This window comes from Ranitomeya variabilis, chromosome 4 (assembly GCF_051348905.1).
Source record: "Ranitomeya variabilis isolate aRanVar5 chromosome 4, aRanVar5.hap1, whole genome shotgun sequence".
NCBI lineage: Eukaryota > Metazoa > Chordata > Amphibia > Anura > Dendrobatidae > Ranitomeya > Ranitomeya variabilis.
In genome coordinates, this window is record NC_135235.1 from 228,051,764 (window position 1) to 228,071,865 (window position 20,102).

At 46.9% G+C, this 20,102-nt stretch overlaps 2 protein-coding genes across 5 annotated transcripts in view; both read left to right on the plus strand.

Annotated features, from left to right (window-relative positions):
- The window catches only part of LSR (lipolysis stimulated lipoprotein receptor), a 30,398-nt gene extending 27,907 nt beyond the window's left edge, over window positions 1-2,491 (plus strand). For all 4 annotated transcript variants that reach the window (XM_077260145.1, XM_077260143.1, XM_077260146.1 and 1 more), the window contains 4 exons: window positions 95-151; window positions 256-384; window positions 858-1,498; window positions 2,136-2,491. In XM_077260145.1, the coding sequence (XP_077116260.1) occupies window positions 95-151; window positions 256-384; window positions 858-1,498; window positions 2,136-2,171 (863 nt within the window). In that variant the 3' untranslated portion in view covers window positions 2,172-2,491. The remainder of the gene's footprint in view (window positions 1-94; window positions 152-255; window positions 385-857; window positions 1,499-2,135) is intronic.
- An 11,069-nt stretch (window positions 2,492-13,560) lies between these two features.
- On the plus strand, window positions 13,561-17,053 carry COXFA4 (cytochrome c oxidase associated subunit FA4). Its single transcript, XM_077260123.1, has 4 exons — window positions 13,561-13,719; window positions 15,852-15,940; window positions 16,284-16,344; window positions 16,772-17,053. The coding sequence occupies exons 1-4, from the start codon at window positions 13,678-13,680 to the stop codon at window positions 16,826-16,828; spliced, it is 249 nt and encodes an 82-aa protein (XP_077116238.1). The 5' UTR covers window positions 13,561-13,677; the 3' UTR covers window positions 16,829-17,053.
- Window positions 17,054-20,102: the final 3,049 nt, after the last annotated feature.

Genomic DNA, 20,102 nt, shown 5'->3' on the forward strand with positions numbered 1-20,102 from the left:
GTTCCGGGGAGTAAATCAGCAGGAAGAGTCGTGTTCCGGGACAGTGGATTTATTGCTACTTTTGCATTGATTTGTCTTTTTTCTGTCCTTTCAGTGGGCGGACACAGCTCTCAGGCGCCGCTTCTTCGGGACAACGATGCACCAGTGTCTGGTAAGAAGTTTTTTTTCTCTTTTTTTTTTTTTTCTTTTTTTCCTTTGATTTGTTATTTTGAATTTTTTGATTATTTTCCCCCTCTTTTTTTTTTTTTTTTTCAGTTCGAAGTGGATACCGCATCCAGGCCAACCAGCAGGACGATTCTATGAGGGTCCTCTACTATATGGAGAAGGAGCTGGCAAACTTCGATCCCACCAGACCGGGACCTCAAAACGGCAGATTTGAGAACAGTAAGTATTCCTATTACATCCCCGGTGCTGGATCATCAGAACTGCCACACTATTGGAATAGTCTCCCCTTTTTTTCCTTAAGTGCATGTATTCTGTGCTAAAAAATCACTTTTGCATTTTGGTTTCATTAAAAATGTTGCACCGTTTTGCCTTTACCGACTCTTTTGTTTCCCTGCACGTTTCGCTTTGGTGAGGAGCTCCGAAAAAGCTGGAAAGTGAGTTACAAACTCCCCCGATAAGACCATGAGACCGAGCTCGCTGACCAATTCTCTGTTAGCTCACTTTGCAGCAAGCAGTAGATGCAAAAGCCGAGACTGTAGAAGGCAAATGGTGCAGAATTTTTAATGAAGACCAATTGCAAAAATCATTTACCCCCTTTGATTAGGAATTTCCTTCGGCTCCTGTTCAGACTCTGCATGTTGAAACTAACTTGCCCGTCGTACGACCTTGATTTTTCCGCTTCTTCTCCCCAGCATGTGCAATGAGTGAGGTCAGCTCGTTACACGAGGAAGATCACCGAAATAACCTGCGTAACGATCTCGGCCGTTTGCGGAATCAGGCCTTGTCTCCAATCCAGGACATCGAGTTGGAAAGTCTCCCGGAGAGCGGCTACCGCCGTCCCCCGCAGCGACCATACGACGACGACGACTTGTACCGCGTCGAGAGGCGAGCGCGTACCCGATCCATGGACGACTTGGACGACCTGGAGAGAAGAGATCGGTACCGCGACCCTCCTGACAACCGAAGCCGAGGAAGACGAAGCTCGGAAGATGACGACAGCAGCAGAGGCTACGGCCGGGGAAGAGACGCACGCTCCCCGGACCCCCGCGACGACTATTATGGAGGTAAAAGGAGCAGGAGCAGAGACGACCTCCGGGATTACGACCGCTCCCGCCAGGACCCGGAGTATGACGACCGCTTCCTCGAAGACGCCCTAAGACGGAAGCAGCAGCAGAGAGCTGGCAGCCGCGATGGATTGGATAGCGTCGCCAATTCCTCTCGCTCGGAAGGCAGAAGAAACAACCGCCGCAACGATGATGATGATTTCCCACCGCCACCTCCGCCGTATACCGAGACCGAGTCTGTATCTTCACGAGGGAAGAAGCTGAAAAAGGTCAGTGTTGTTCCATACCCCACCCAGACAAAAAAAAATAAAAAATAATGGTGGTCCCAGAAGATTCCAAATACGAAGCGTATTTTTTACCCCCTGAAAAGGCAAATTAGCAAATTTTCTCAATTCTTGCAGTCATATCAGATTGACAAAAGCTTTCGAATAAAGGAAAATCTGTCAATCACAGTGCAGAGCGTGGCATGACTTCTGCCTGTGCTTCCTGCTCTGTCCCTTTAAGGTTTATCAGGGATGCGCTAGAACTCTGCTGATAATGAAGCTCTCCTTGCCTTTCAAAATGGAAGAGTCCTCTGATCTCCACCTACTAGGCTCTTTAGAGAACCAGAGAGTCCTATGATGTGGTTCCAGGACTAGCGCCACTCGGGGGCTATACTTGGTATTGCAGGTCAGAACCTTAAAGTCCACAGGGCTGAGCAGTGACATTAATCAGCCCCACCGATGTGGTATTGGTGTAGGTCATGCATACATCATGATCAGCTTGGCTGCGGGTGGCTCCGGCTTGGCTGATAGGTTCTGTCACCTCCATTGGGTTGTTGGGGTGCCATGAAAGGCGCCGACCCTATAAAGGCTTGTGCGGGGAAGGTTCCTGCTTTTCTCATCCTTTTCCTTTCCTTCTCTGCAGGGTGAAGCTCTGAGTCGGGAAAGTCTCATCGTGTGAACACTGCTCAACAGCGACAACTTTTTTAAAAAAATTTTATCCTGGCGAAATCTGGAAGCCTTAATCGCCTCGAGTCTGCAGACAGCAGATCTTATAATGTGCTTTTGTCTTTTTAGGGTTTTTATTGTTTTTTTATTGTTAAAAAAACACTTTTTTTAATTTAAGACAAAAGGATGAATGAGTATGACAATCCATTGTGTAATCGCAAACTGTAAACTGTAATAATTGCTATTTTTAGGGTAGAAATATAAAGTCTGAAATGGGAAATGTAAAAAAAAAAAAAAAAAATCTATAGAGATCCTACGGGGGGGGGGGGGGGGGGATGTACTGGAATAGAAAAACACGATTGTTTTCTTCCAGAAACAGTGCCACACTCGTCCACAGACTATTTTTCGAATCATAAGAAATTGGGTCCCCAGCAGGAGGAGAAATGCACTGGACTCGTGGCAGGTTTCACAGCAGCACAGAGTATTTTTTTTTTCTTCTCAATATTTTGGAGGATAATGGCCTTTCTTCTGTAATTTAAATGTCTCGTGTCTTTTATCCAAATATTTTTTTTATTTTTTTTTTAATCTTTTTTGTTGTTTTTTTTACAGATAGTTTCTTGTACTTTTTGTCTTGATCATTGTTACACTATTTTTTTCGATGCAGCTCTGGAGGTGACCGGAGCACTATATTAATGGCTGTCGGGGATTAGCTGCTGGGTTTGTTATATAGATGATAGAAGGCCGCATTGGGTACAGAGGCTGCCATAGTTGGCATCACAGATGGACGCTTTAATAATCGTAATATAAAATTTTTTTTTTTTTTTTAAATATTTTTTATTTTGTTTTTACTCCTACATACAAAGAAATTGATCTTGTCCCGTGAGGCGGCTCCAGACCGCTGTGCTCTGGTGCCCCCACATTTCACCGCACCCTGTGACATCTCGGGTCACCCATGCACAGCTGTGAGTGATCGGATAGGAGGCTTAATAAAGTTTTTGCATTTTTGTACTATTGTGTCCTTTGTTTGATTTCTTTAGCCCCTTAGTGACAGACAATTTGCCGCCTAATGACCGGGCCAATTTTTACAATTCTGACCACTGTCACTTTGAGGTTATAACTCTGGAACGCTTTAACGGATCCCGCTGATTCTGAGATTGGTTTTTCATGACATATTGTACTTCATGTTACTGGTAAAAATTTCTTCGATATTACTTGCGTTTATTTATGAAAAAAGCGGAAATATGGCTAAAAATTTTAAAATGTTCAAATTTTGAATTTTTATGCCCTTAAATTACTGAGATATGTTAAACAAAATAGTTAATAAATAACATTTCCCACATGTCTACTTTACATCAGCACAATTTTGGAAGAAATTTTTTTTTTTTGTTAGGAAGTTATAAGGGTTAAGTTGACCAGCGATATCTCATTTTTACAACAAAATTTACAAAACCATTTTTTTTTTTTATAGGGACCACCTCACGTTTTAAAGTCACTTTGTCTATGTGACAGAAAATACCCAAAAGTGACAGCATTCTAAAAACTGCACCCCTCAAGGTGCTTAAAACCACATTCAAGAAGTTTATTAACCCTTTACGTGCTTCACAGGAAGTGAAGCAATGTGGAAGGAAAAAATTAACATTTAAATTTTTTTTTTACAAACATTTTAATTAAGAACTAATTTTTTTAATTTCACAAGTGTAAAAAGAGAAAATGAACCACAAAATGTATTGTGCACTTTCTCCTGAATACGCCGATTCCCCATATGTTGGGGGTAAACCACTATTTGGGCGCACGGCAGAGCTCAGAAGGGAAGGAGCGCCGTTTGACTTTTCAATACAGAATTGGCTGGAATTGAGATCTGCCGCCATGTCGCGTTTGTAGAGCCCCTGATGTGCCTAAACAGTAGAAACCCCCCACAAGTGACACCATTTTGGAAACTTGACCCCCCCCAAGGAAATTATCTGCATGTGTTGTGTGAACTTTGAACCCCCAAGTGCTTCACAGAAGTTTATAAAACAGCAGCGAAAATAAAAAATCTGTTTTTCCACAAAAATGATTTTTTTTAGCCCATTTGTTTATTTTCCCAAGGGTAGCGGGAGAAACTGGACCCCAAAAGTTGTCCAATTTGTCCTGAGTACGCTGATACCCCATATGTTGGGGTAAACACCTGTTTGGGCGCATGGCAGAGCTCGGAAGGGAAGGAACGCAAAATTGGCTGGAATCAATGGTGGAGCCATGTCGCGTTTGGAGACCCCCTGATGTACCTAAACAGAGGACCCCCCCAATTCTAACTCCAACCCTAACCCCAACACACCTCTAATCCCAACCCTAACCACAAACCGAACCCTAATCCCAACTCTAACCCTAACTTTAGCCCAACTGTAACCCTAATTGGAAAATAGAAATAAATGCGCTTTCTTTATTATTTTTTTCCTAACTAAGGGGGTGATAGAGGGAGGGTTTATTTACTATTTTTTTTAAATTTTGATCACTGTGACCAAAATGAACCAATAGGAAAAATCTTCCTATTGTCGCCGGGTACCGGCCAGCAGATCTCGGGCTCACTGCGCATGTGCCCGCCATTTTCTTCCTGGGGAAAGCAGGAGGGCCGAGGAGCATCAGGAGGTATCGGGGGGATCTGGGACCCTATTTCTCTCTCCTCTGATGTGCGATCACATCAGAGGAGAGAGAAATTAAATGGCACATCAGACTTTTTTTTTTTTTTGTGGTCGCCGTTACACGGTTAATAACGTCGATCGCAAAACCGGGGTTGGTAAAAACCGACCTGAATCATGTTCTCTGGGGTCTCGGCTACCCCTGGCAGCAGAGACCCTGGAGAAAACCGAATGGGGGCGCTATACACTTTTTCTACAGTGCTGTTAGTTAACGGCGCTGTGGTTTAACTACTGCCGTTAAAAGGCGTATCGGTGGTCATTAAGGGGTTAATAACTTGATTTTACACAAGAAATCACAGATGATGTCTAATACCACAAGGACAGAGTTATTAGACACTAAAATTAAAAAAAAGGAAATTGCTACCAAGACTGAAGAGAAAAATCTCATGGATAAAAACTTAAATCTTGTATTATTCCCAAGAGCTGCACTCACTATTCTGCTGATGCTGTCACTGTGTACATACATTTCATTACTGATCCTGAGTAACATCCTGTATTATACCCCAGAGCTGCACTCACTATTCTGCTGGTGCAGTCACTGTGTACATACATTACATTACTGATCCTGAGTTATATCCTGTATTATACTCCAGAGCTGCACTCACTATTCTGCTGATGCTGTCACTGTGTACATACATTTCATTACTGATCCTGAGTTACATCCTGTATTATACCCCAGAGCTGCACTCACTATTCTGCTGGTGCAGTCACTGTGCACATACATTACATTACTGATCCGGAGTAACATCCTGTATTATACCCCAGAGCTGCACTCACTATTCTGCTGGTGCAGTCACTGTGTACATACATTACATTACTGATCCTGAGTTACATCCTGTATTATACTCCAGGGCTGCACTCACTATTCTGCTGGTGCAGTCACTGTGTATGTACATACATTACATTACTGACCCCGAGTTACATCCTGTGTTATTCTCAAGAGCAGACCTCACTATTCTGCTGTTTGCTCAGCGGCGGCCACAGTCATCAGGGGCTCCTGTGCAGTAACAGGGCCCCATGTTGCACCAGTGATGTGTCGCCCCTGTCTCTCTGCTGTATGAGCATCCTCTCCGTAATAACTACTGAACATAACGTAATAACTATCCTAGTGCACAACCCCCATTCCACAAACTCAGTCGCCCTCGCAGAAATCTCAAACACCTCAATTTACACTCACTCTCTGAGTCCCTTGTCCCTCTTACAGACATAGCTTCCCTTCATGACACAGATGCTGCTGCTGCTTTTTATAACACCACAATAACCGCAACACTTGATTCGGCCGCCTCCCTCACGCATAGCGGAACTTGTACAATCAACAAGCAGCCCTGGCTGACCAGCCTGACCAAAGAACTAAGACGGGCTTCCACTGTCGCTGAGCGGAGATGGCATACAAGCAGTCCCTCGCCAGCTTCAAGTCCACGCTCACTGCCGCAAAACGAACTTCTCATCTCTCATATCCTCCCTGTCTCACAACCTTAAACAGCTTTTCAACACTTTCAATTCTCTCCTCCGCCCCCCAGCACCCCCTCCCTCTCCCCTCATTTCTGCTGAAGACTTTGCCTCTTTCTTTAATCAGAAGATCGATAACATCAGACAAAACTTTGGCCCGCAGCCCCCAATGCCCCTCCTCTTGACTCCTCAACCCTGTTCCTTCAAAACCAGCTTCTCCACCATGACAGACGATCAGCTCTCCACCCTTCTGTCAAGATCACATCTCACCACTTGCACGCTTGACCCGCTCCCGTCCCACCCAGGGGTGGACTGGCAATTCTGGCAAATGCCAGAGCACAAAGTCGCTGACTCCATCACTTACCCCAGCAGGCCACGGGTATCATTAGAAATATTGGTCTTGTAGTAAATTTTGCTTTCCTCTATCCAGGGTAATATTAGTAATATATCCCATCTAGTGCTTGAGGACGGGGACAGCATGGGCCTATGTGATTTCAAATGCCAGGGCTGAATTTCAGCCCCAGTCCATACCTGGTCCCACCTCATCCCTAACCTTGCCACGGTCTTCATCCCAACCCTTACACAACTCTTCAACCTCTCACTCGCAACTGGTGTCTTCCACTCATCCTTCAAACATGCCAAGATCACCCCCATCCTCAAAAAGCCCTCCCTCGACCCATCCTCTGTGTCTAGCTATCGCCTGATATCTCTTCTCCCTTATGCCTCCAAATTACTGGAACAACACGTCCATCTTGAACTGTCCTCCCACCTCTCCTCCTGCTCCCTCTTTGATCGGTTACAATCTGGCTTCCATCCCCATCACTCAAATGAAACAGCCCTAACTAAAGTGACCAATGACCTACTAACTGCCAGGAGCAAGCGACACTACTCTGTCCTCCTTCTCCTGGACCTGTCTTCTGCCTTCGACACAGTGGACCACTCCCTCCTGCTACAGATCCTCTCATCTCTTGGTATCACAGACTTGGCCCTATCCTGGATCTCGTCATATCTGACAAACCGGACATTCAGTGTCTCCCTCCCCCACACCACCTCCTCACTTTGCCCCTTGTCTGTCGGTGTTCCTCAGGGCTCAGTCCTAGGGCCCCTGCTCTTCTCCATCTACATCTTCGGCCTTGGACAGCTCATAGAATCCCACGGTATAGAGTATCACCTCTACGCCGATGACGCGCAGATCTACCTATCCGGACCTAACCTCACCTCCTTACTTACCAAAATCTCACAATGGCTGTCTGCTATTTCATCTTTCTTTTCTGCTCACTTTCTACAACTGAACATGGACAAAACAGAATTAATCATCTTTCCCCCACCTCACTCTACCCCTCCACCAGACCTATCCATCAATGTCAATGGCTGCTCACTCTCCCCAGTCCCACACGCCCGGTGCCTCGGGGTGATCCTCAACTCTGCCCTCTCTTTCAAGCCACATATCCAAGCCCTTGCCTCCTCCTGCCGACTCAAACTCAAAAATATTTCCCAGATCCGTGCATTGCTTGACCACGACACCGCAAAAACACTAGTGCATGCCCTTATCATCTCCCGCCTCGACTACTGCAACCTCCTACTCTCTGGCCTCCCCTCTAGCACTCTGGCACCACTCCAATCCATCCTACACTCTGCTGCCCAACTAATCTACCTGTCTCCCCGCTATTCCCCAGCCTCTCCCCTATGCCAAGCCCTTCACTGGCTTCCTATCGCCCAGAGACTCCAGTACAAAACCCCCACAATGACATACAAAGCCATCCACAACCTTTCTCCTCCATACATCTGTGACCTCGTCTCCCGGTACTTACCCACACACAACCTCCGATCCTCACAAGATCTCCTTCTCTACTCCCCTCTCATCTCCTCTTCCCACAACCATATACAAGACTTCTCCCGTGCTTCCCCCATACTCTGGAACTCTCTACCACAACATATTAGACTCTCACCTACCATCGAAACCTTCAAAAAGAACCCGAAGACCCACCTCTTCCGACAAGCCTACAGCCTGCAGTGATCCTCAACCTACTGAACCGCCGCACAACCAGCTCTACCCTCTCCTAGTGTATCCTCACCCATCCCCTGTAGACTGTGAGCCCTCGCGGGCAGGGTCCTCTCTCCTTCTGTACCTGTGTGCCTTGTTTTTGCTCATGTTTAGTTGCATTTGTCTATATTTGCCCCGTATTCTCATGTAAAGCGCCATGGAATAAATGGCCCTATAAAAAATTATTAATAATAATCAGGGCCGTTTCTTCAACAGGGCGGGCAGGGCGGCCACACGGGGCGCCGTGGGGCCGGGGGGCGCAGGAGAGGCCTCGGGCCCCGGTGGTCCCCTGCCCGCTGCTGCTGCTGTTTAAGGGCTGTCAGGGGCGCGGATGCCGCGCTCAGTGCTGAGCGCGGGCGCGCCCTGCCCGAACTCAGCTGCAAATCTGACAGCTGAGCGGTCAGATCATCGCCTCGCGTCGCCGCGCCCCCCCCCCCGCACCGCACATAATGGTTGCGGCCACCTCGGCGCCGCCACTCACCCATACCTCCCAACCGTCCCGATTTCAGCGGGACAGTCCCGCTTTGGCACCGGGGTCCCGCTGTCCCGCTTCGGGCATTTAAAATCCCGAATTTGCGGCCGCCGGTGAAGCCCCGCCCACTTCCGGGACGTAGAGAGAGCCTGTTTTTTTTTTTTTTTTATATAAAAGCTGCCTCCTGACCGCCCGCGCAACACCCCCCCCCCCTCCCGCCCCCTGTGCGGCGCTGCCACGCTGAAGGAGAGAGCCTGCAGCAATCAAGAAGAAAGGTCAGCGATTCACTACCTCTGGCTGTGTGTGCACGGAGCTCCGGCTTCTGCTCTTAGCTGCTATCCCGGCAGAGAAGGAGAGACGGGGGAGGTGCCGGGATAGTGCAGAGCTGTGAGCAGGAGACTGAAGACTTCAGCAGAGAGCTGCACATGGACATCAGCCGCCCCTGCATCACAGAGGAGATTGTGTGTGTGTGATGTGTGTGATGGCTGCGTGTGTGTGTGTGTGATGGCTGGGTGTGTGTGTGTGATGGCTGTGTGTGTGTGATGGCTGCGTGTGTGTGTGTGTGATGGCTGCGTGTGTGTGATGGCTGCGTGTGTGTGTGTGATGGCTGTGTGTGTGTGATGGCTGCGTGTGTGTGTGTGTGATGGCTGCGTGTGTGTGTGTGTGATGGCTGCGTGTGTGTGTGTGATGGCTGCGTGTGTGTGTGATGGCTGCGTGTGTGTGTGTGATGGCTGCGTGTGTGTGTGTGATGGCTGCGTGTGTGTGTGATGGCTGCATGTGTGATGGCTGCGCGTGTGTGTGTGTGTGTGATGGCTGCGTGTGTGTGTGTGATGGCTGTGTGTGTGATGGCTGCGTGTGTGTGTGATGGCTGCGTGTGTGTGTGTGATGGCTGCGTGTGTGTGATGGCTGCGTGTGTGTGATGGCTGCGTGTGTGTGATGGCTGCGTGTGTGTGATGGCTGCGTGTGTGTGTGATGGCTGCGTGTGTGTGTGATGGCTGCGTGTGTGTGATGGCTGCGTGTGTGTGATGGCTGTGTGTGTGTGATGGCTGTGTGTGTGTGATGGCTGTGTGTGTGTGATGGCTGTGTGTGTGTGATGGCTGCGTGTGTGTGATGGCTGCGTGTGTGTGTGATGGCTGCGTGTGTGTGTGTGTGTGATGGCTGCGTGTGTGATGTCTGCGTGTGTGTGTGATGGCTGCATGTGTGTGTGATGGCTGCGTGTGTGTGTGTGTGTGATGGCTGCGTGTGTGTGTGTGATGGCTGCGTGTGTGTGTGTGTGATGGCTGCGTGTGTGTGTGTGTGATGGCTGCGTGTGTGTGTGATGGCTGCGTGTGTGATGCATTTGTGTCAAAGCTGCATGTGTTTGTGAGCTGCGTGCGTGTGAGCTGCGTGCCTGTGTGTGAGCTGCGTGCCTGTATGTCATTATACAGTATGGAGCATCATGTGTGGTCATTATACAATATGGAGCATCATGTGCGGTCATTATACAGTATGGAGCATCATGTGCGGTCATTATACAGTATGGAGCATTATGTGTGGCCATTATACAGTATGGAGCATCATGTGCGGTCATTATACAGTATGGAGCATCATGTGCGGTCATTATACAATATGGAGCATCATGTGCGGTCATTGTACAGTATGGAGCATCATGTGCGGTCATTATACAGTATGGAGCATCATGTGCGGTCATTATACAGTATGGAGCATCATGTGTGGCCATTATACAGTATGGAGCATCATGTGCGGCCATTATACAGTATGGAGCATCATGTGTGGCCATTATACAGTATGGAGCATCATGTGCGGCCATTATACAGTATGGAGCATCATGTGCGGTCATTATACAGTCTGGAGCATCATGTGCGGTCATTATACAGTCTGGAGCATCATGTGCGGTCATTATACAGTCTGGAGCATCATGTGCGGTCATTATACAGTCTGGAGCATCATGTGCGGTCATTATACAGTCTGGAGCATCATGTGCGGTCATTATACAGTATGGAGCATCATTTGCGGTCATACAGTATGGAGCATCATGTGCGGTCATTATACAGTATGGAGCATCATGTGCGGTCATTATACAGTATGGAGCATCATGTGGGGTCATTATACAGTATGGAGCATCATGTGCGGTCATTATACAGTCTGGAGCATCATGTGCGGTCATTATACAGTCTGGAGCATCATGTGCGGTCATTATACAGTATGGAGCATCATTTGCGGTCATACAGTATGGAGCATCATGTGTGTTCATTATACAGTATGGAGCATCATGTGCGGCCATTATACAGTATGGAGCATCATGTGGGGTCATTATACAGTATGGAGCATCATGTGCGGTCATTATACAGTATGGAGCATCATGTGCGGTCATACAGTATGGAGCATCATGTGTGTTCATTATACAGTATGGAGCATCATGTGTGGCCATTATACAGTATGGAGCGTCATGTGTGTTCATTATACAGTATGGAGCATCATGTGTGGCCATTATACAGTATGGGGCACTGTGTGGCCATATTTTTTTGTTTATAATTATTGTATATGAAACAGTGTGATCGGCAGTGCTAAATGGGTGTGGTTGGGATGTGGATATGGGTGTGACTAATTATGAATGGGTGTGGTCAGAGGCGTGGCCTAAAATTTGCCGCGGCGCGCAAAGCGCGCCGCAAACTTTGTCCCTCTTTCCCATCTTCAAAAGTTGGGAGGTATGACTCACCTCCGCTCCGCGCTGGATGAACAGCGAGAATGAACAGCCAGGATGAGGCAGCTCGGCCACTCCCACACTGATAGCAGGGGCGCCGCGCTCTCGGCTGAGCACGGGCGCTCCCTGAGACAGTGATCAAAGAGCTAAGCACACACACTATCACTGTCAGACTAGGCTGCCTGGCTGTTGCCAATTTCAATGCTGGACAGGACAGGCTGCAGTCTAGTCTGACAGTGGTAGCAGTATAGCAAAAATGCCCACCCCCTGCCTATGGATTAGTCCTTCCCTTCCCAGCAGCCCCATTTAGCAGTCTGAGCGCGCTCAGACTCAGAGGGCAGAGGGCACTGACACACTGAACAGGTGAGGGGGTCTGAGGGATGGGATGGGTTGGGCTAGCCTTTTTTTTTGGATGGGGACCCCCACACCTGCCCCCCCCCCAACCACCCTTGGGGCATGCTGATTTGGCATGCCCCACAGCATGAAACCCGGGAGGGGGCCCAGCTGACTTACCTCATCTTTGGCAGTCTGGTGGCATCCTCACCCAGGCGAGAAGTGTTGGAAAGAGTTATGGCAGTAACTGTATACCTGGCAACCAATAATTTAGCTTTTCGAGGATCGTCAAATACATTGTTTACACCAAATAATGGACATTTCCTTGGGCTTATAGAGCTTCTTGGAAAATTTGAACCAGTAATGAGAGATCATTTAAAACGAATTACTTCCCAGGAAATCCATACACATTACTGTGGAAATTTAATTCAAAATGAAATTATCTGCTTGATGGCCTCTCAGGTGAAGAAATGTATTCTAGAAAAAGCCAAAAGATCTAAGTATTTTTCAATAATGTTGGACTGCACACAAGATGCAGGTCACACTGAACAGTTGTCATACACCTTAAGATTTGTTGATATAGATGATGATCACGTAGCAATAAAGGAACATTTTATTGGCTATCGTCCTGCTACTGATACATCTGGGGAAAGTCTCGCCAATCTCCTTTTAGAAGAGATTAGTAAATGTGACCTGGAATTAGAAAATGAACTGGCAGAAAAGCTGAATTATTCGGAAGCTATTAATGCTTTTGCAGCGGCTAAATCTAGAAGAGTCAGTTTCTCATAAATCTGCAACCTACAATTTTTAGGATCTGTTTCCAAAATAATTAATAGATATTATTTACCTACAACTTTGTTCTCACCGTTAATAATTAGCATACTTGTCCCTTTTCCCCAAGTTCTATATAAGTTAAAGGCAAATTATAATTTATTAAAAAAAGGGAAGATACAAGCCTGCTCTCTATTTATTACTCAAGCCCACAAAAATAATGTTTATTATTTTCGGTGCCGGGGGGGGGGGGGGGGGGGGAGAAATTTCCTACTCTCGCCCTGTGTCATTTTTGGGCTAGAAACTGCCCTGATAATAATAATAATGTGCAGGTGATCGTGTGCTGCTTATAACTTGGGTCTGTGCTGTGAGTTATCAGATAGTGGAATTTGCACAGAAGCTGCTCCGCTACCAATCGTCAGACCCAATAAATACCCCCCTGCGTCTGTTATTAATGGGGGTGCACATCTATGGCCTGGTTGTTGATTTGTATATACAGGTAGGTTGCAGATTTATATGGGGTACTCTTAGCAATTTATGAAAGTTTCCCTGTTTAGGAGGGGTTTCTCAGCCGGGCTTACACCTGTCTGCAAATCTGTGCGATTGAGGAAACTTTCCTTTTGCAAATTTCAAAACTTTAAAAACTTTTTCCAAAACTTATTTCTGCTCAGCTGCTCCCTCTGGTGGTTGATGATAGTCATTAACTCACACGATGATTGATAGGGCTAACACGTCACGTGGTCTGGCGGGTCCATTTCAGTGCGCCTGCGTTGTCCGTCCTGTTTCATTATTTAATTCTTAGGCGCTTTTTCTGCCATTAGCGCTTTTTGTACACTATAAAGAGAGAAAAACAACCTGTCCTCGTTTTATCTTTGTGTGCCGGAACTTTCAGGCATATTCAAGGACAGCCTTCCCCCTAACACAATGTGCCGGAACGCTCAGGCGTTTATATAAGCCAGCCCTAAACAGGGCCCTAGCCAGTGACGTCAGAGGGGTCCTCGGCGTGTTCTTGTGACATTGTGTCGCAGTGAAGGAATCCGTGCGCACGGAGGAGACACCGCGGCCGCCATCATGTTCCGTACTATGCTCACCCACGCCCGCAAACACCCGAGCGTGAGTAATCCACGGGGGACGCCCACTGCTGGGCTCTGCGACCGTTAATTCTCAGCAGAACCCGGGGGAGGGAGTGAAGGGTTAATATTTTTTTTTTTTATTTGAAATTCTTCCTGTTTATTAGACGTCACTTTGTTTTGTTTTTTATTTTATTTGTAAATATTTATTTTACTCCCATTGTTATATTTTAACTTGCTTTATTTATAATTTATATATTTTTTTACACCCTATGTTTTTTTTTTTTAAAGAATTTTAAAGGGTATTTTTTATTATTTTTTTATTTTACTTTCTATATTTTCCTTTTTATTTTATTCCTGTCTTTTGTGATCACATGACTGCGCCGTTTCCATTGAGTCCAGGGGTCTCTTGTAACGCTGCAGCGCTATTCTGTGACTGTTGGTCCAGACGCTTTTTCAATGCAATAGGAATGGTATATGTGTCTGATTGCAGGGGGTCCCGTCAGTCCCCAGACCTCCCCCTATTCCATGCAGGTGCCATTGTAAGTTTGAGGGCTTAAGGACCCTCCTTCTGGTGAATGATGGGACCCCTAGTGATGATAAGTGTCCCCGTTATGGGCTATTAGGGGTTAACGACCGCTGCTGCAGATGCTTAATGCTTCCGGTCTCTTTAACCTGGGAGCTGTCGCTCTGCACGTAGCTCAGGGAGGTTTTACGCTCCTGTGGGGGGGGGGGGGGGGGAAGGGTGGAAAGTGCAGGTTTATTTCTGGGGTGAAACAACTACAAATCTTGCATGCTCGTCCAGCCACAGGCATGCTGGGATATGTAGTTTGACCGCAGGTCGTATTCATGTCCTTATCCTGATCTTTTGGTGAGGTCGGTGACTTTGATGCCTCCTTATATACAGATAGGGACAGTCTTAAAGGGTCGGTAGCCTTCGCCTTTTATTGGTACCATCTACTGTATAATTGTCTAAGGGTCACTTCCGTCTTTCTGTCACGGATATTCATTGGTCGCGGCCTCTGTCTGTCATGGAATCCAAGTCGCTGATTGGTCTCGCCACCTGCCTGTCATGGCTGCCGCGACCAATCAGCGACGGTCACAGTCCGATTAGTCCCTCCCTACTTCCCTGCAGTCAGTGCCCGCTCCATACTCCCTGCAGTCACGGCTCACACAGGGTTAATGCCAGCGGTAACGGACCGCGTTATGCCGCGGGTAACTCACTCCGTTACCGCCGCTATTAACCCTGTGTGACCAAGTTTTTACTATTGATGCTGCCTATGCAGCCTCAATAGTAAAAACATCTAATGTTAAAAAAAAATAAAAAATCATTATGTACTCACCTTCCGCCGCCTTTCCCGCTCCTCGCAACGCTCCGGTGACCGCTCCATGCAAGCGGCAGGTTTCGGTGCTAAGGATGGTATACGACAAGGACCTGCCATGACGTCACGGTCATGTGACCGTGACGTCATCCCAGGGCCTGCGCGAGAAGGACCTGCCATGACGTCACGGTCATGTGACCGCGACGTCATCACACCCTGGGACCGGAAGCTGCTGCCTGGACCAAACACAGGCGACAGAACTACTACAAGGATACCCTCGGAAGGTGAGTATGTTTATTTTTTATTAACCTGTGACATACGTGGCTGGGCAATATACTACGTGGCTCTGTGCAGTATACTACGTCACTGGGCAATATACTACGTGGCTCTGTGCAGTATACTACGTGGCTGGGCAATATACTACGTGGCTGGGCAATATACTACGTGGCTCTGTGCAGTATACTACGTCACTGGGCAATATACTACGTGGCTGGGATATATACTACGTGGCTCTGCAGTATACTACGTCACTGGGCAATATACTACGTGGACATGCATATTCTTGAATACCCGATGCGTTAGAATCGGGCCGCCATCTAGTATTGTTATAATAGGAGCAGCTGACTTGGGTGGAAATGTCATAAAGTGACGGTCGCTGAGGTCACTCATCCTCCAAATATCAAAGACTGACTGTCACTTCCAGACAGAAAAACAGGTGCATGCTAAAGAGCCACTAATGTGTTTGAAAATGGCTGATAACCGAGAGCATAAGAATGTACAGCTACACCTGAGGGGTATTACAGAGCTGGTGACCCTATGACCTCGGCTCATTATGATTTTTGTGTCTTTTCAGTTGATCCCCCTGTTCCTGTTCGTGGGGTTAGGTGGTGCCGGCTCCCTCCTCTACGCTCTGAGGGTGACTATGTCCAGCCCTGAAGTCGTGTAAGTTCCCTCACCAGCGTTTATGCCGTTCATTGTCACACAGGTTCTGTCGTGGGATCGAATGCCGGATTAACCCCTTCCTGACATGATGCACTGTTAAGTCCTTGGTGCAGGCTCAGGAGGTGAGGCCGCATATTTATTTTCCATTAGATTACATGGTACAATGAAGCGCTAGTTTTAAGAAGTCTTCAGACGGCTGCAGAAAGACTAAGTGACTGCTATTGGAAGAGAGGGAGGACGAGACAGCAGTGCTAGAAACAGACAGGAAATCACCATGTCAGGAAGGGTTAAAGGAATTTTGTGAATTAATCTTTATATTAAATTTGCATATTTTTTTTTGCAGCTGGGACAAGAAAAACAACCCCGACCCCTGGAGCAAGAAGAGCCCCAACTACCAGTACAAGGTACGGATGGATGGGGAGGACGCCGCCATTATTATACTGCACCAGTATCATGATTGTAGCGGTCTGACGGCAACATGGCATGCTGGGAGTTGTAGTTTTGCAATAGCTGGAGACCTCTGGTCTAAATTAAATGTTACATGTACTTTCCCCTTTGGATTGAAGCCCCCCCCCCCCCACCATTGTCAGCAGTCGTGTTCCCTTGTATGCAGGCAACGAGTATTAGGGCAGCATTGGTTTTTAAAGGGGAGACGTATTGGACCCCACTGGTTTCGTTAGCACCAGGTTTCGAGTGCCGCAGAGGACGACCCATCCTCGTGATCACTGACTGAGATCTTTTCCTGGAACGCCCCTTTAAGTTGACGATTGTGTATTCCCCCCCTTCTTCATAAGGAATGAGTCTCATTAACCATTTCTTGTCTCTCCGCAGTTTTACAATGAAACAATCGACTACAAGAACTTGAAGAAGGAAGGTCCTGACTTCTAAGTCCCCCCCCGCGCTCGTACAGAAGCCACCACCATTCAGTCCAGGAATGTCCATTCCCGCTATTTAATCAGATCCGGCCGGTGACGTCGATTTCTCGGCTCGTTCTGTCGTTAATGTGTTTAGTGGAACTTAATCCGATTACCTGCGTCTGCAGCGGCGTCTGCTCCTCGGGGCGAAGCGCTCGCTCCATCCACTGACTTGTTAAATACATTGATTTCTACATGAGCCGAGTCTACTGTGAAGTTATTGTCTCGGGGAGAATGGAAGGTCCTGGGGTGGGGGGGATTTGTCAGTAGGTGGGGTTCTCTAACAGTGACCCCCCTATTTCTTTATAGCAGGGAAATAATTCGGTCTAAGGGGCCCCTTGTTCCAGGGATCAGAAGAAGTCTCGACTCTGAGACCCTTTTCCCATGATAATATGGTACTGTTGCCCCCTATACAACATTAGTGGGTTGAGAGAGTAACAGGAAAGGTGATGATCAGACTGACTGCTGTCACTCCGGGCTCTGATATTGTGACACGAATGTAATTGGGGGGGGGGGGGGGGGCACGGAAATACTTTGTCACTGGTTTGTATATGGGGGAGATGCCCTTTAAATTTTGGCTAATCATATAAGCCAGTAAGCGCAACACCCTGGCGGATCTTCCTCGCGCAAGGAGCGCGGAACACTCCATGTAATAGTATATCATACAGATCATGTCATAATTGTGCAACATATAGATGTAGAGAGTGTCACACAAACAGAGTAAAATCCAAACTACTTTATTGCAGACTAAAAAATGACAAATGTAACAATTTAAAAAAAAAAAAAAAAGTGGCCTCAAACTAAAAAACACAAAGGGGAGAACGGCCCCAGCAGTAGGACACTAGTACACACATTTACACCATATTTGGCATTAAGGGTACCTTTCTTGCACATATATTTAACATACAAGCATATAGTTCTGCATACATCTACATTGAAGATGATGATCCTACATTTGCATGAAGTCTAGATAACATTGCAAACACTGGAAAGAAAGGGGGTAATAAATTACCTATCCCACAAAAAGAAATCTTTTTTTGGTACTATGTGTCAGTGACCAGATTATTTCAACACAGTGTTACAATGTGTTGAAATGAAACTTCAGCCAATAAATACAGGATGCTAAAAGTACCAATGCAGCGGTATATAGGTTTCAATTATTGGTATAAAAGACCGCAGCCTATAGTGTAAAGTGAAATATGTCCATGTGCCCAATTGCACCTGGAAACAGGAGCCCGTAACCTCACTCTGCCAATGCAGCCCATTGAAAAATGGTATAATTGTGCCCCCCATGGGTCCAGCGAGGCATCTGCACTGCTACATTGAGTGATTGGCTGCAGCCCTGTCTGCAACGAGGGAAGATAACAGATTTTATTTTTTTCATAGCATGAGACTATGGGTCTAAAATTAAAAAAAAAAAAAAAAAAAAACGAAAACGGGCAAAATCCTGCTCCATGTCAGGAGTTCAGCATCTCCAGTAATGTCACATATGGACCAAGTGGGACGTCACCGGCTGCTGCTAAGCACAGTGACATCTGCATTAATGTGGGGGGGAGGGGAATAACTAAAAATACAGAAAGGTTTACACAGTTGGGGGATCGGACCTGTCACCCAAGATGCATCGTAGTCAAATACAAAGCTGTGAGTGAGGGGCCGGAAGGCTGGGGTAGTCCTACATTTCAGCCGTCATCTGACATTTCTCTAAGGATGTGGATACTATATACGTCAAAGCAGCGCGGCCTGGAGAATAAGAACCGATGGATCTATCCTCCGATCACTGCAAGGCTAATAACATAAATGACCTATTATATGGAGAAAAGTATGTGCCCCCCACAACCACCTCTGAAGGCTTCTCTGTCCTCCATCTACATCCATACTAATTAACACCCTTCACGACCTTGGACGTATAGTTATGTCATCGGTCGTGTCCCCACATTTGATATCGGCTCAGGCGATAATCTCATAACATTCACTGCAAATGACAGCTGATCTGTCGTGTGCCTTCAACAGTCACAGGTGGATCCGAAGATCTACCAGCAGCTGTTAACCAGTTAAATGCTGCTGTCAATGACTAATGGCAGTGTTTACATGCCCAGGTGGAAGCACGGCATAAGACCTGCCCATTGGCGCCGGTGAGAGCTCTGCGATTCCCACGCTGTTATACAGGAGACAGCATGCGCCAGTAGCTGTAGCCGGCAGTAAAAAGGTTACCGCCGGTCACAGGCATCGGCTGATGAGAGACTACTACTCATCAGCGTATGCCTGCTGTCGCTGATAGCAGGCGAGGCTGACAAGAGTATTCATCAGCCAGCGTGTGCTACAAATAATAAAAAAAAATGAGGTGGGGTCTCCTACTTTTGCTGCAACCCTCAGTTGTCAGCTTTGCATTGGACTGTTACAAAGAATAGAGGGGTCCAACTTTTTTTTTTTAATTTAAGTAAATAAAACGGCGAGGGGTCCCGATCCATTTTTGACAACCAGCCAAGCTAAAACAGCTGGTGGATGGTATTCTCAGGCTGTTAAGGGGCCATGGATATTGCCACCTCCCCTTCCTCCCAGCCTAAAAATAGCAGCCCAAGAAAAGGCGCATCTCTTTTCTGGGGTGGCTGCTGGCTGCCATTTATAAGGCTGGGGAGGGACAATATCCATGGCCCTTTAACAGTCTGAGAATACCAGACCCCAGCTGCCTACTTAAGCTTGACTGATTGTCAGAAATGGAGGGGGGGAGAACCCCCTCTTTTTTTAATTAATTTTTAATAAATGGCATGGAACCCCTCTATTTTTGATAACCAGCCATGATAAAGCTGACAGGTGAGGGCTGCAACACACAACTGTGGGTTTTGCCTGTGCTGCTTATAAAAATAGAGGGACCACACATAATTTTTTTTATTTATTGCACAACATCAGTGGCGCCTGCTCTCACTGTAATCATCGATAGCAAGTGTAAGCTGATGAGAGTAATACTCATCAGCTGACACATGTGACCGGCGGTAACCTTTTTTGTACCGCCGGTCACATCTGCCGGCTCACACTTTATCATCTGTGTGACAGTGTGGGAACTGCAGATCATTTTAAAAAAATGGCACTTAAAAAAAAAAAACATAACAAAATAAGAAAATACCGTGCAGTAAATAAATAGCAATAGTGCATGGAAATACGATAGGATGCTTAGTTAACATTATTTTGATTAAAAAAAACATAGCCATCCTACCACGACACGGTGTCCCTACTCAAGACCGTGCCAACCT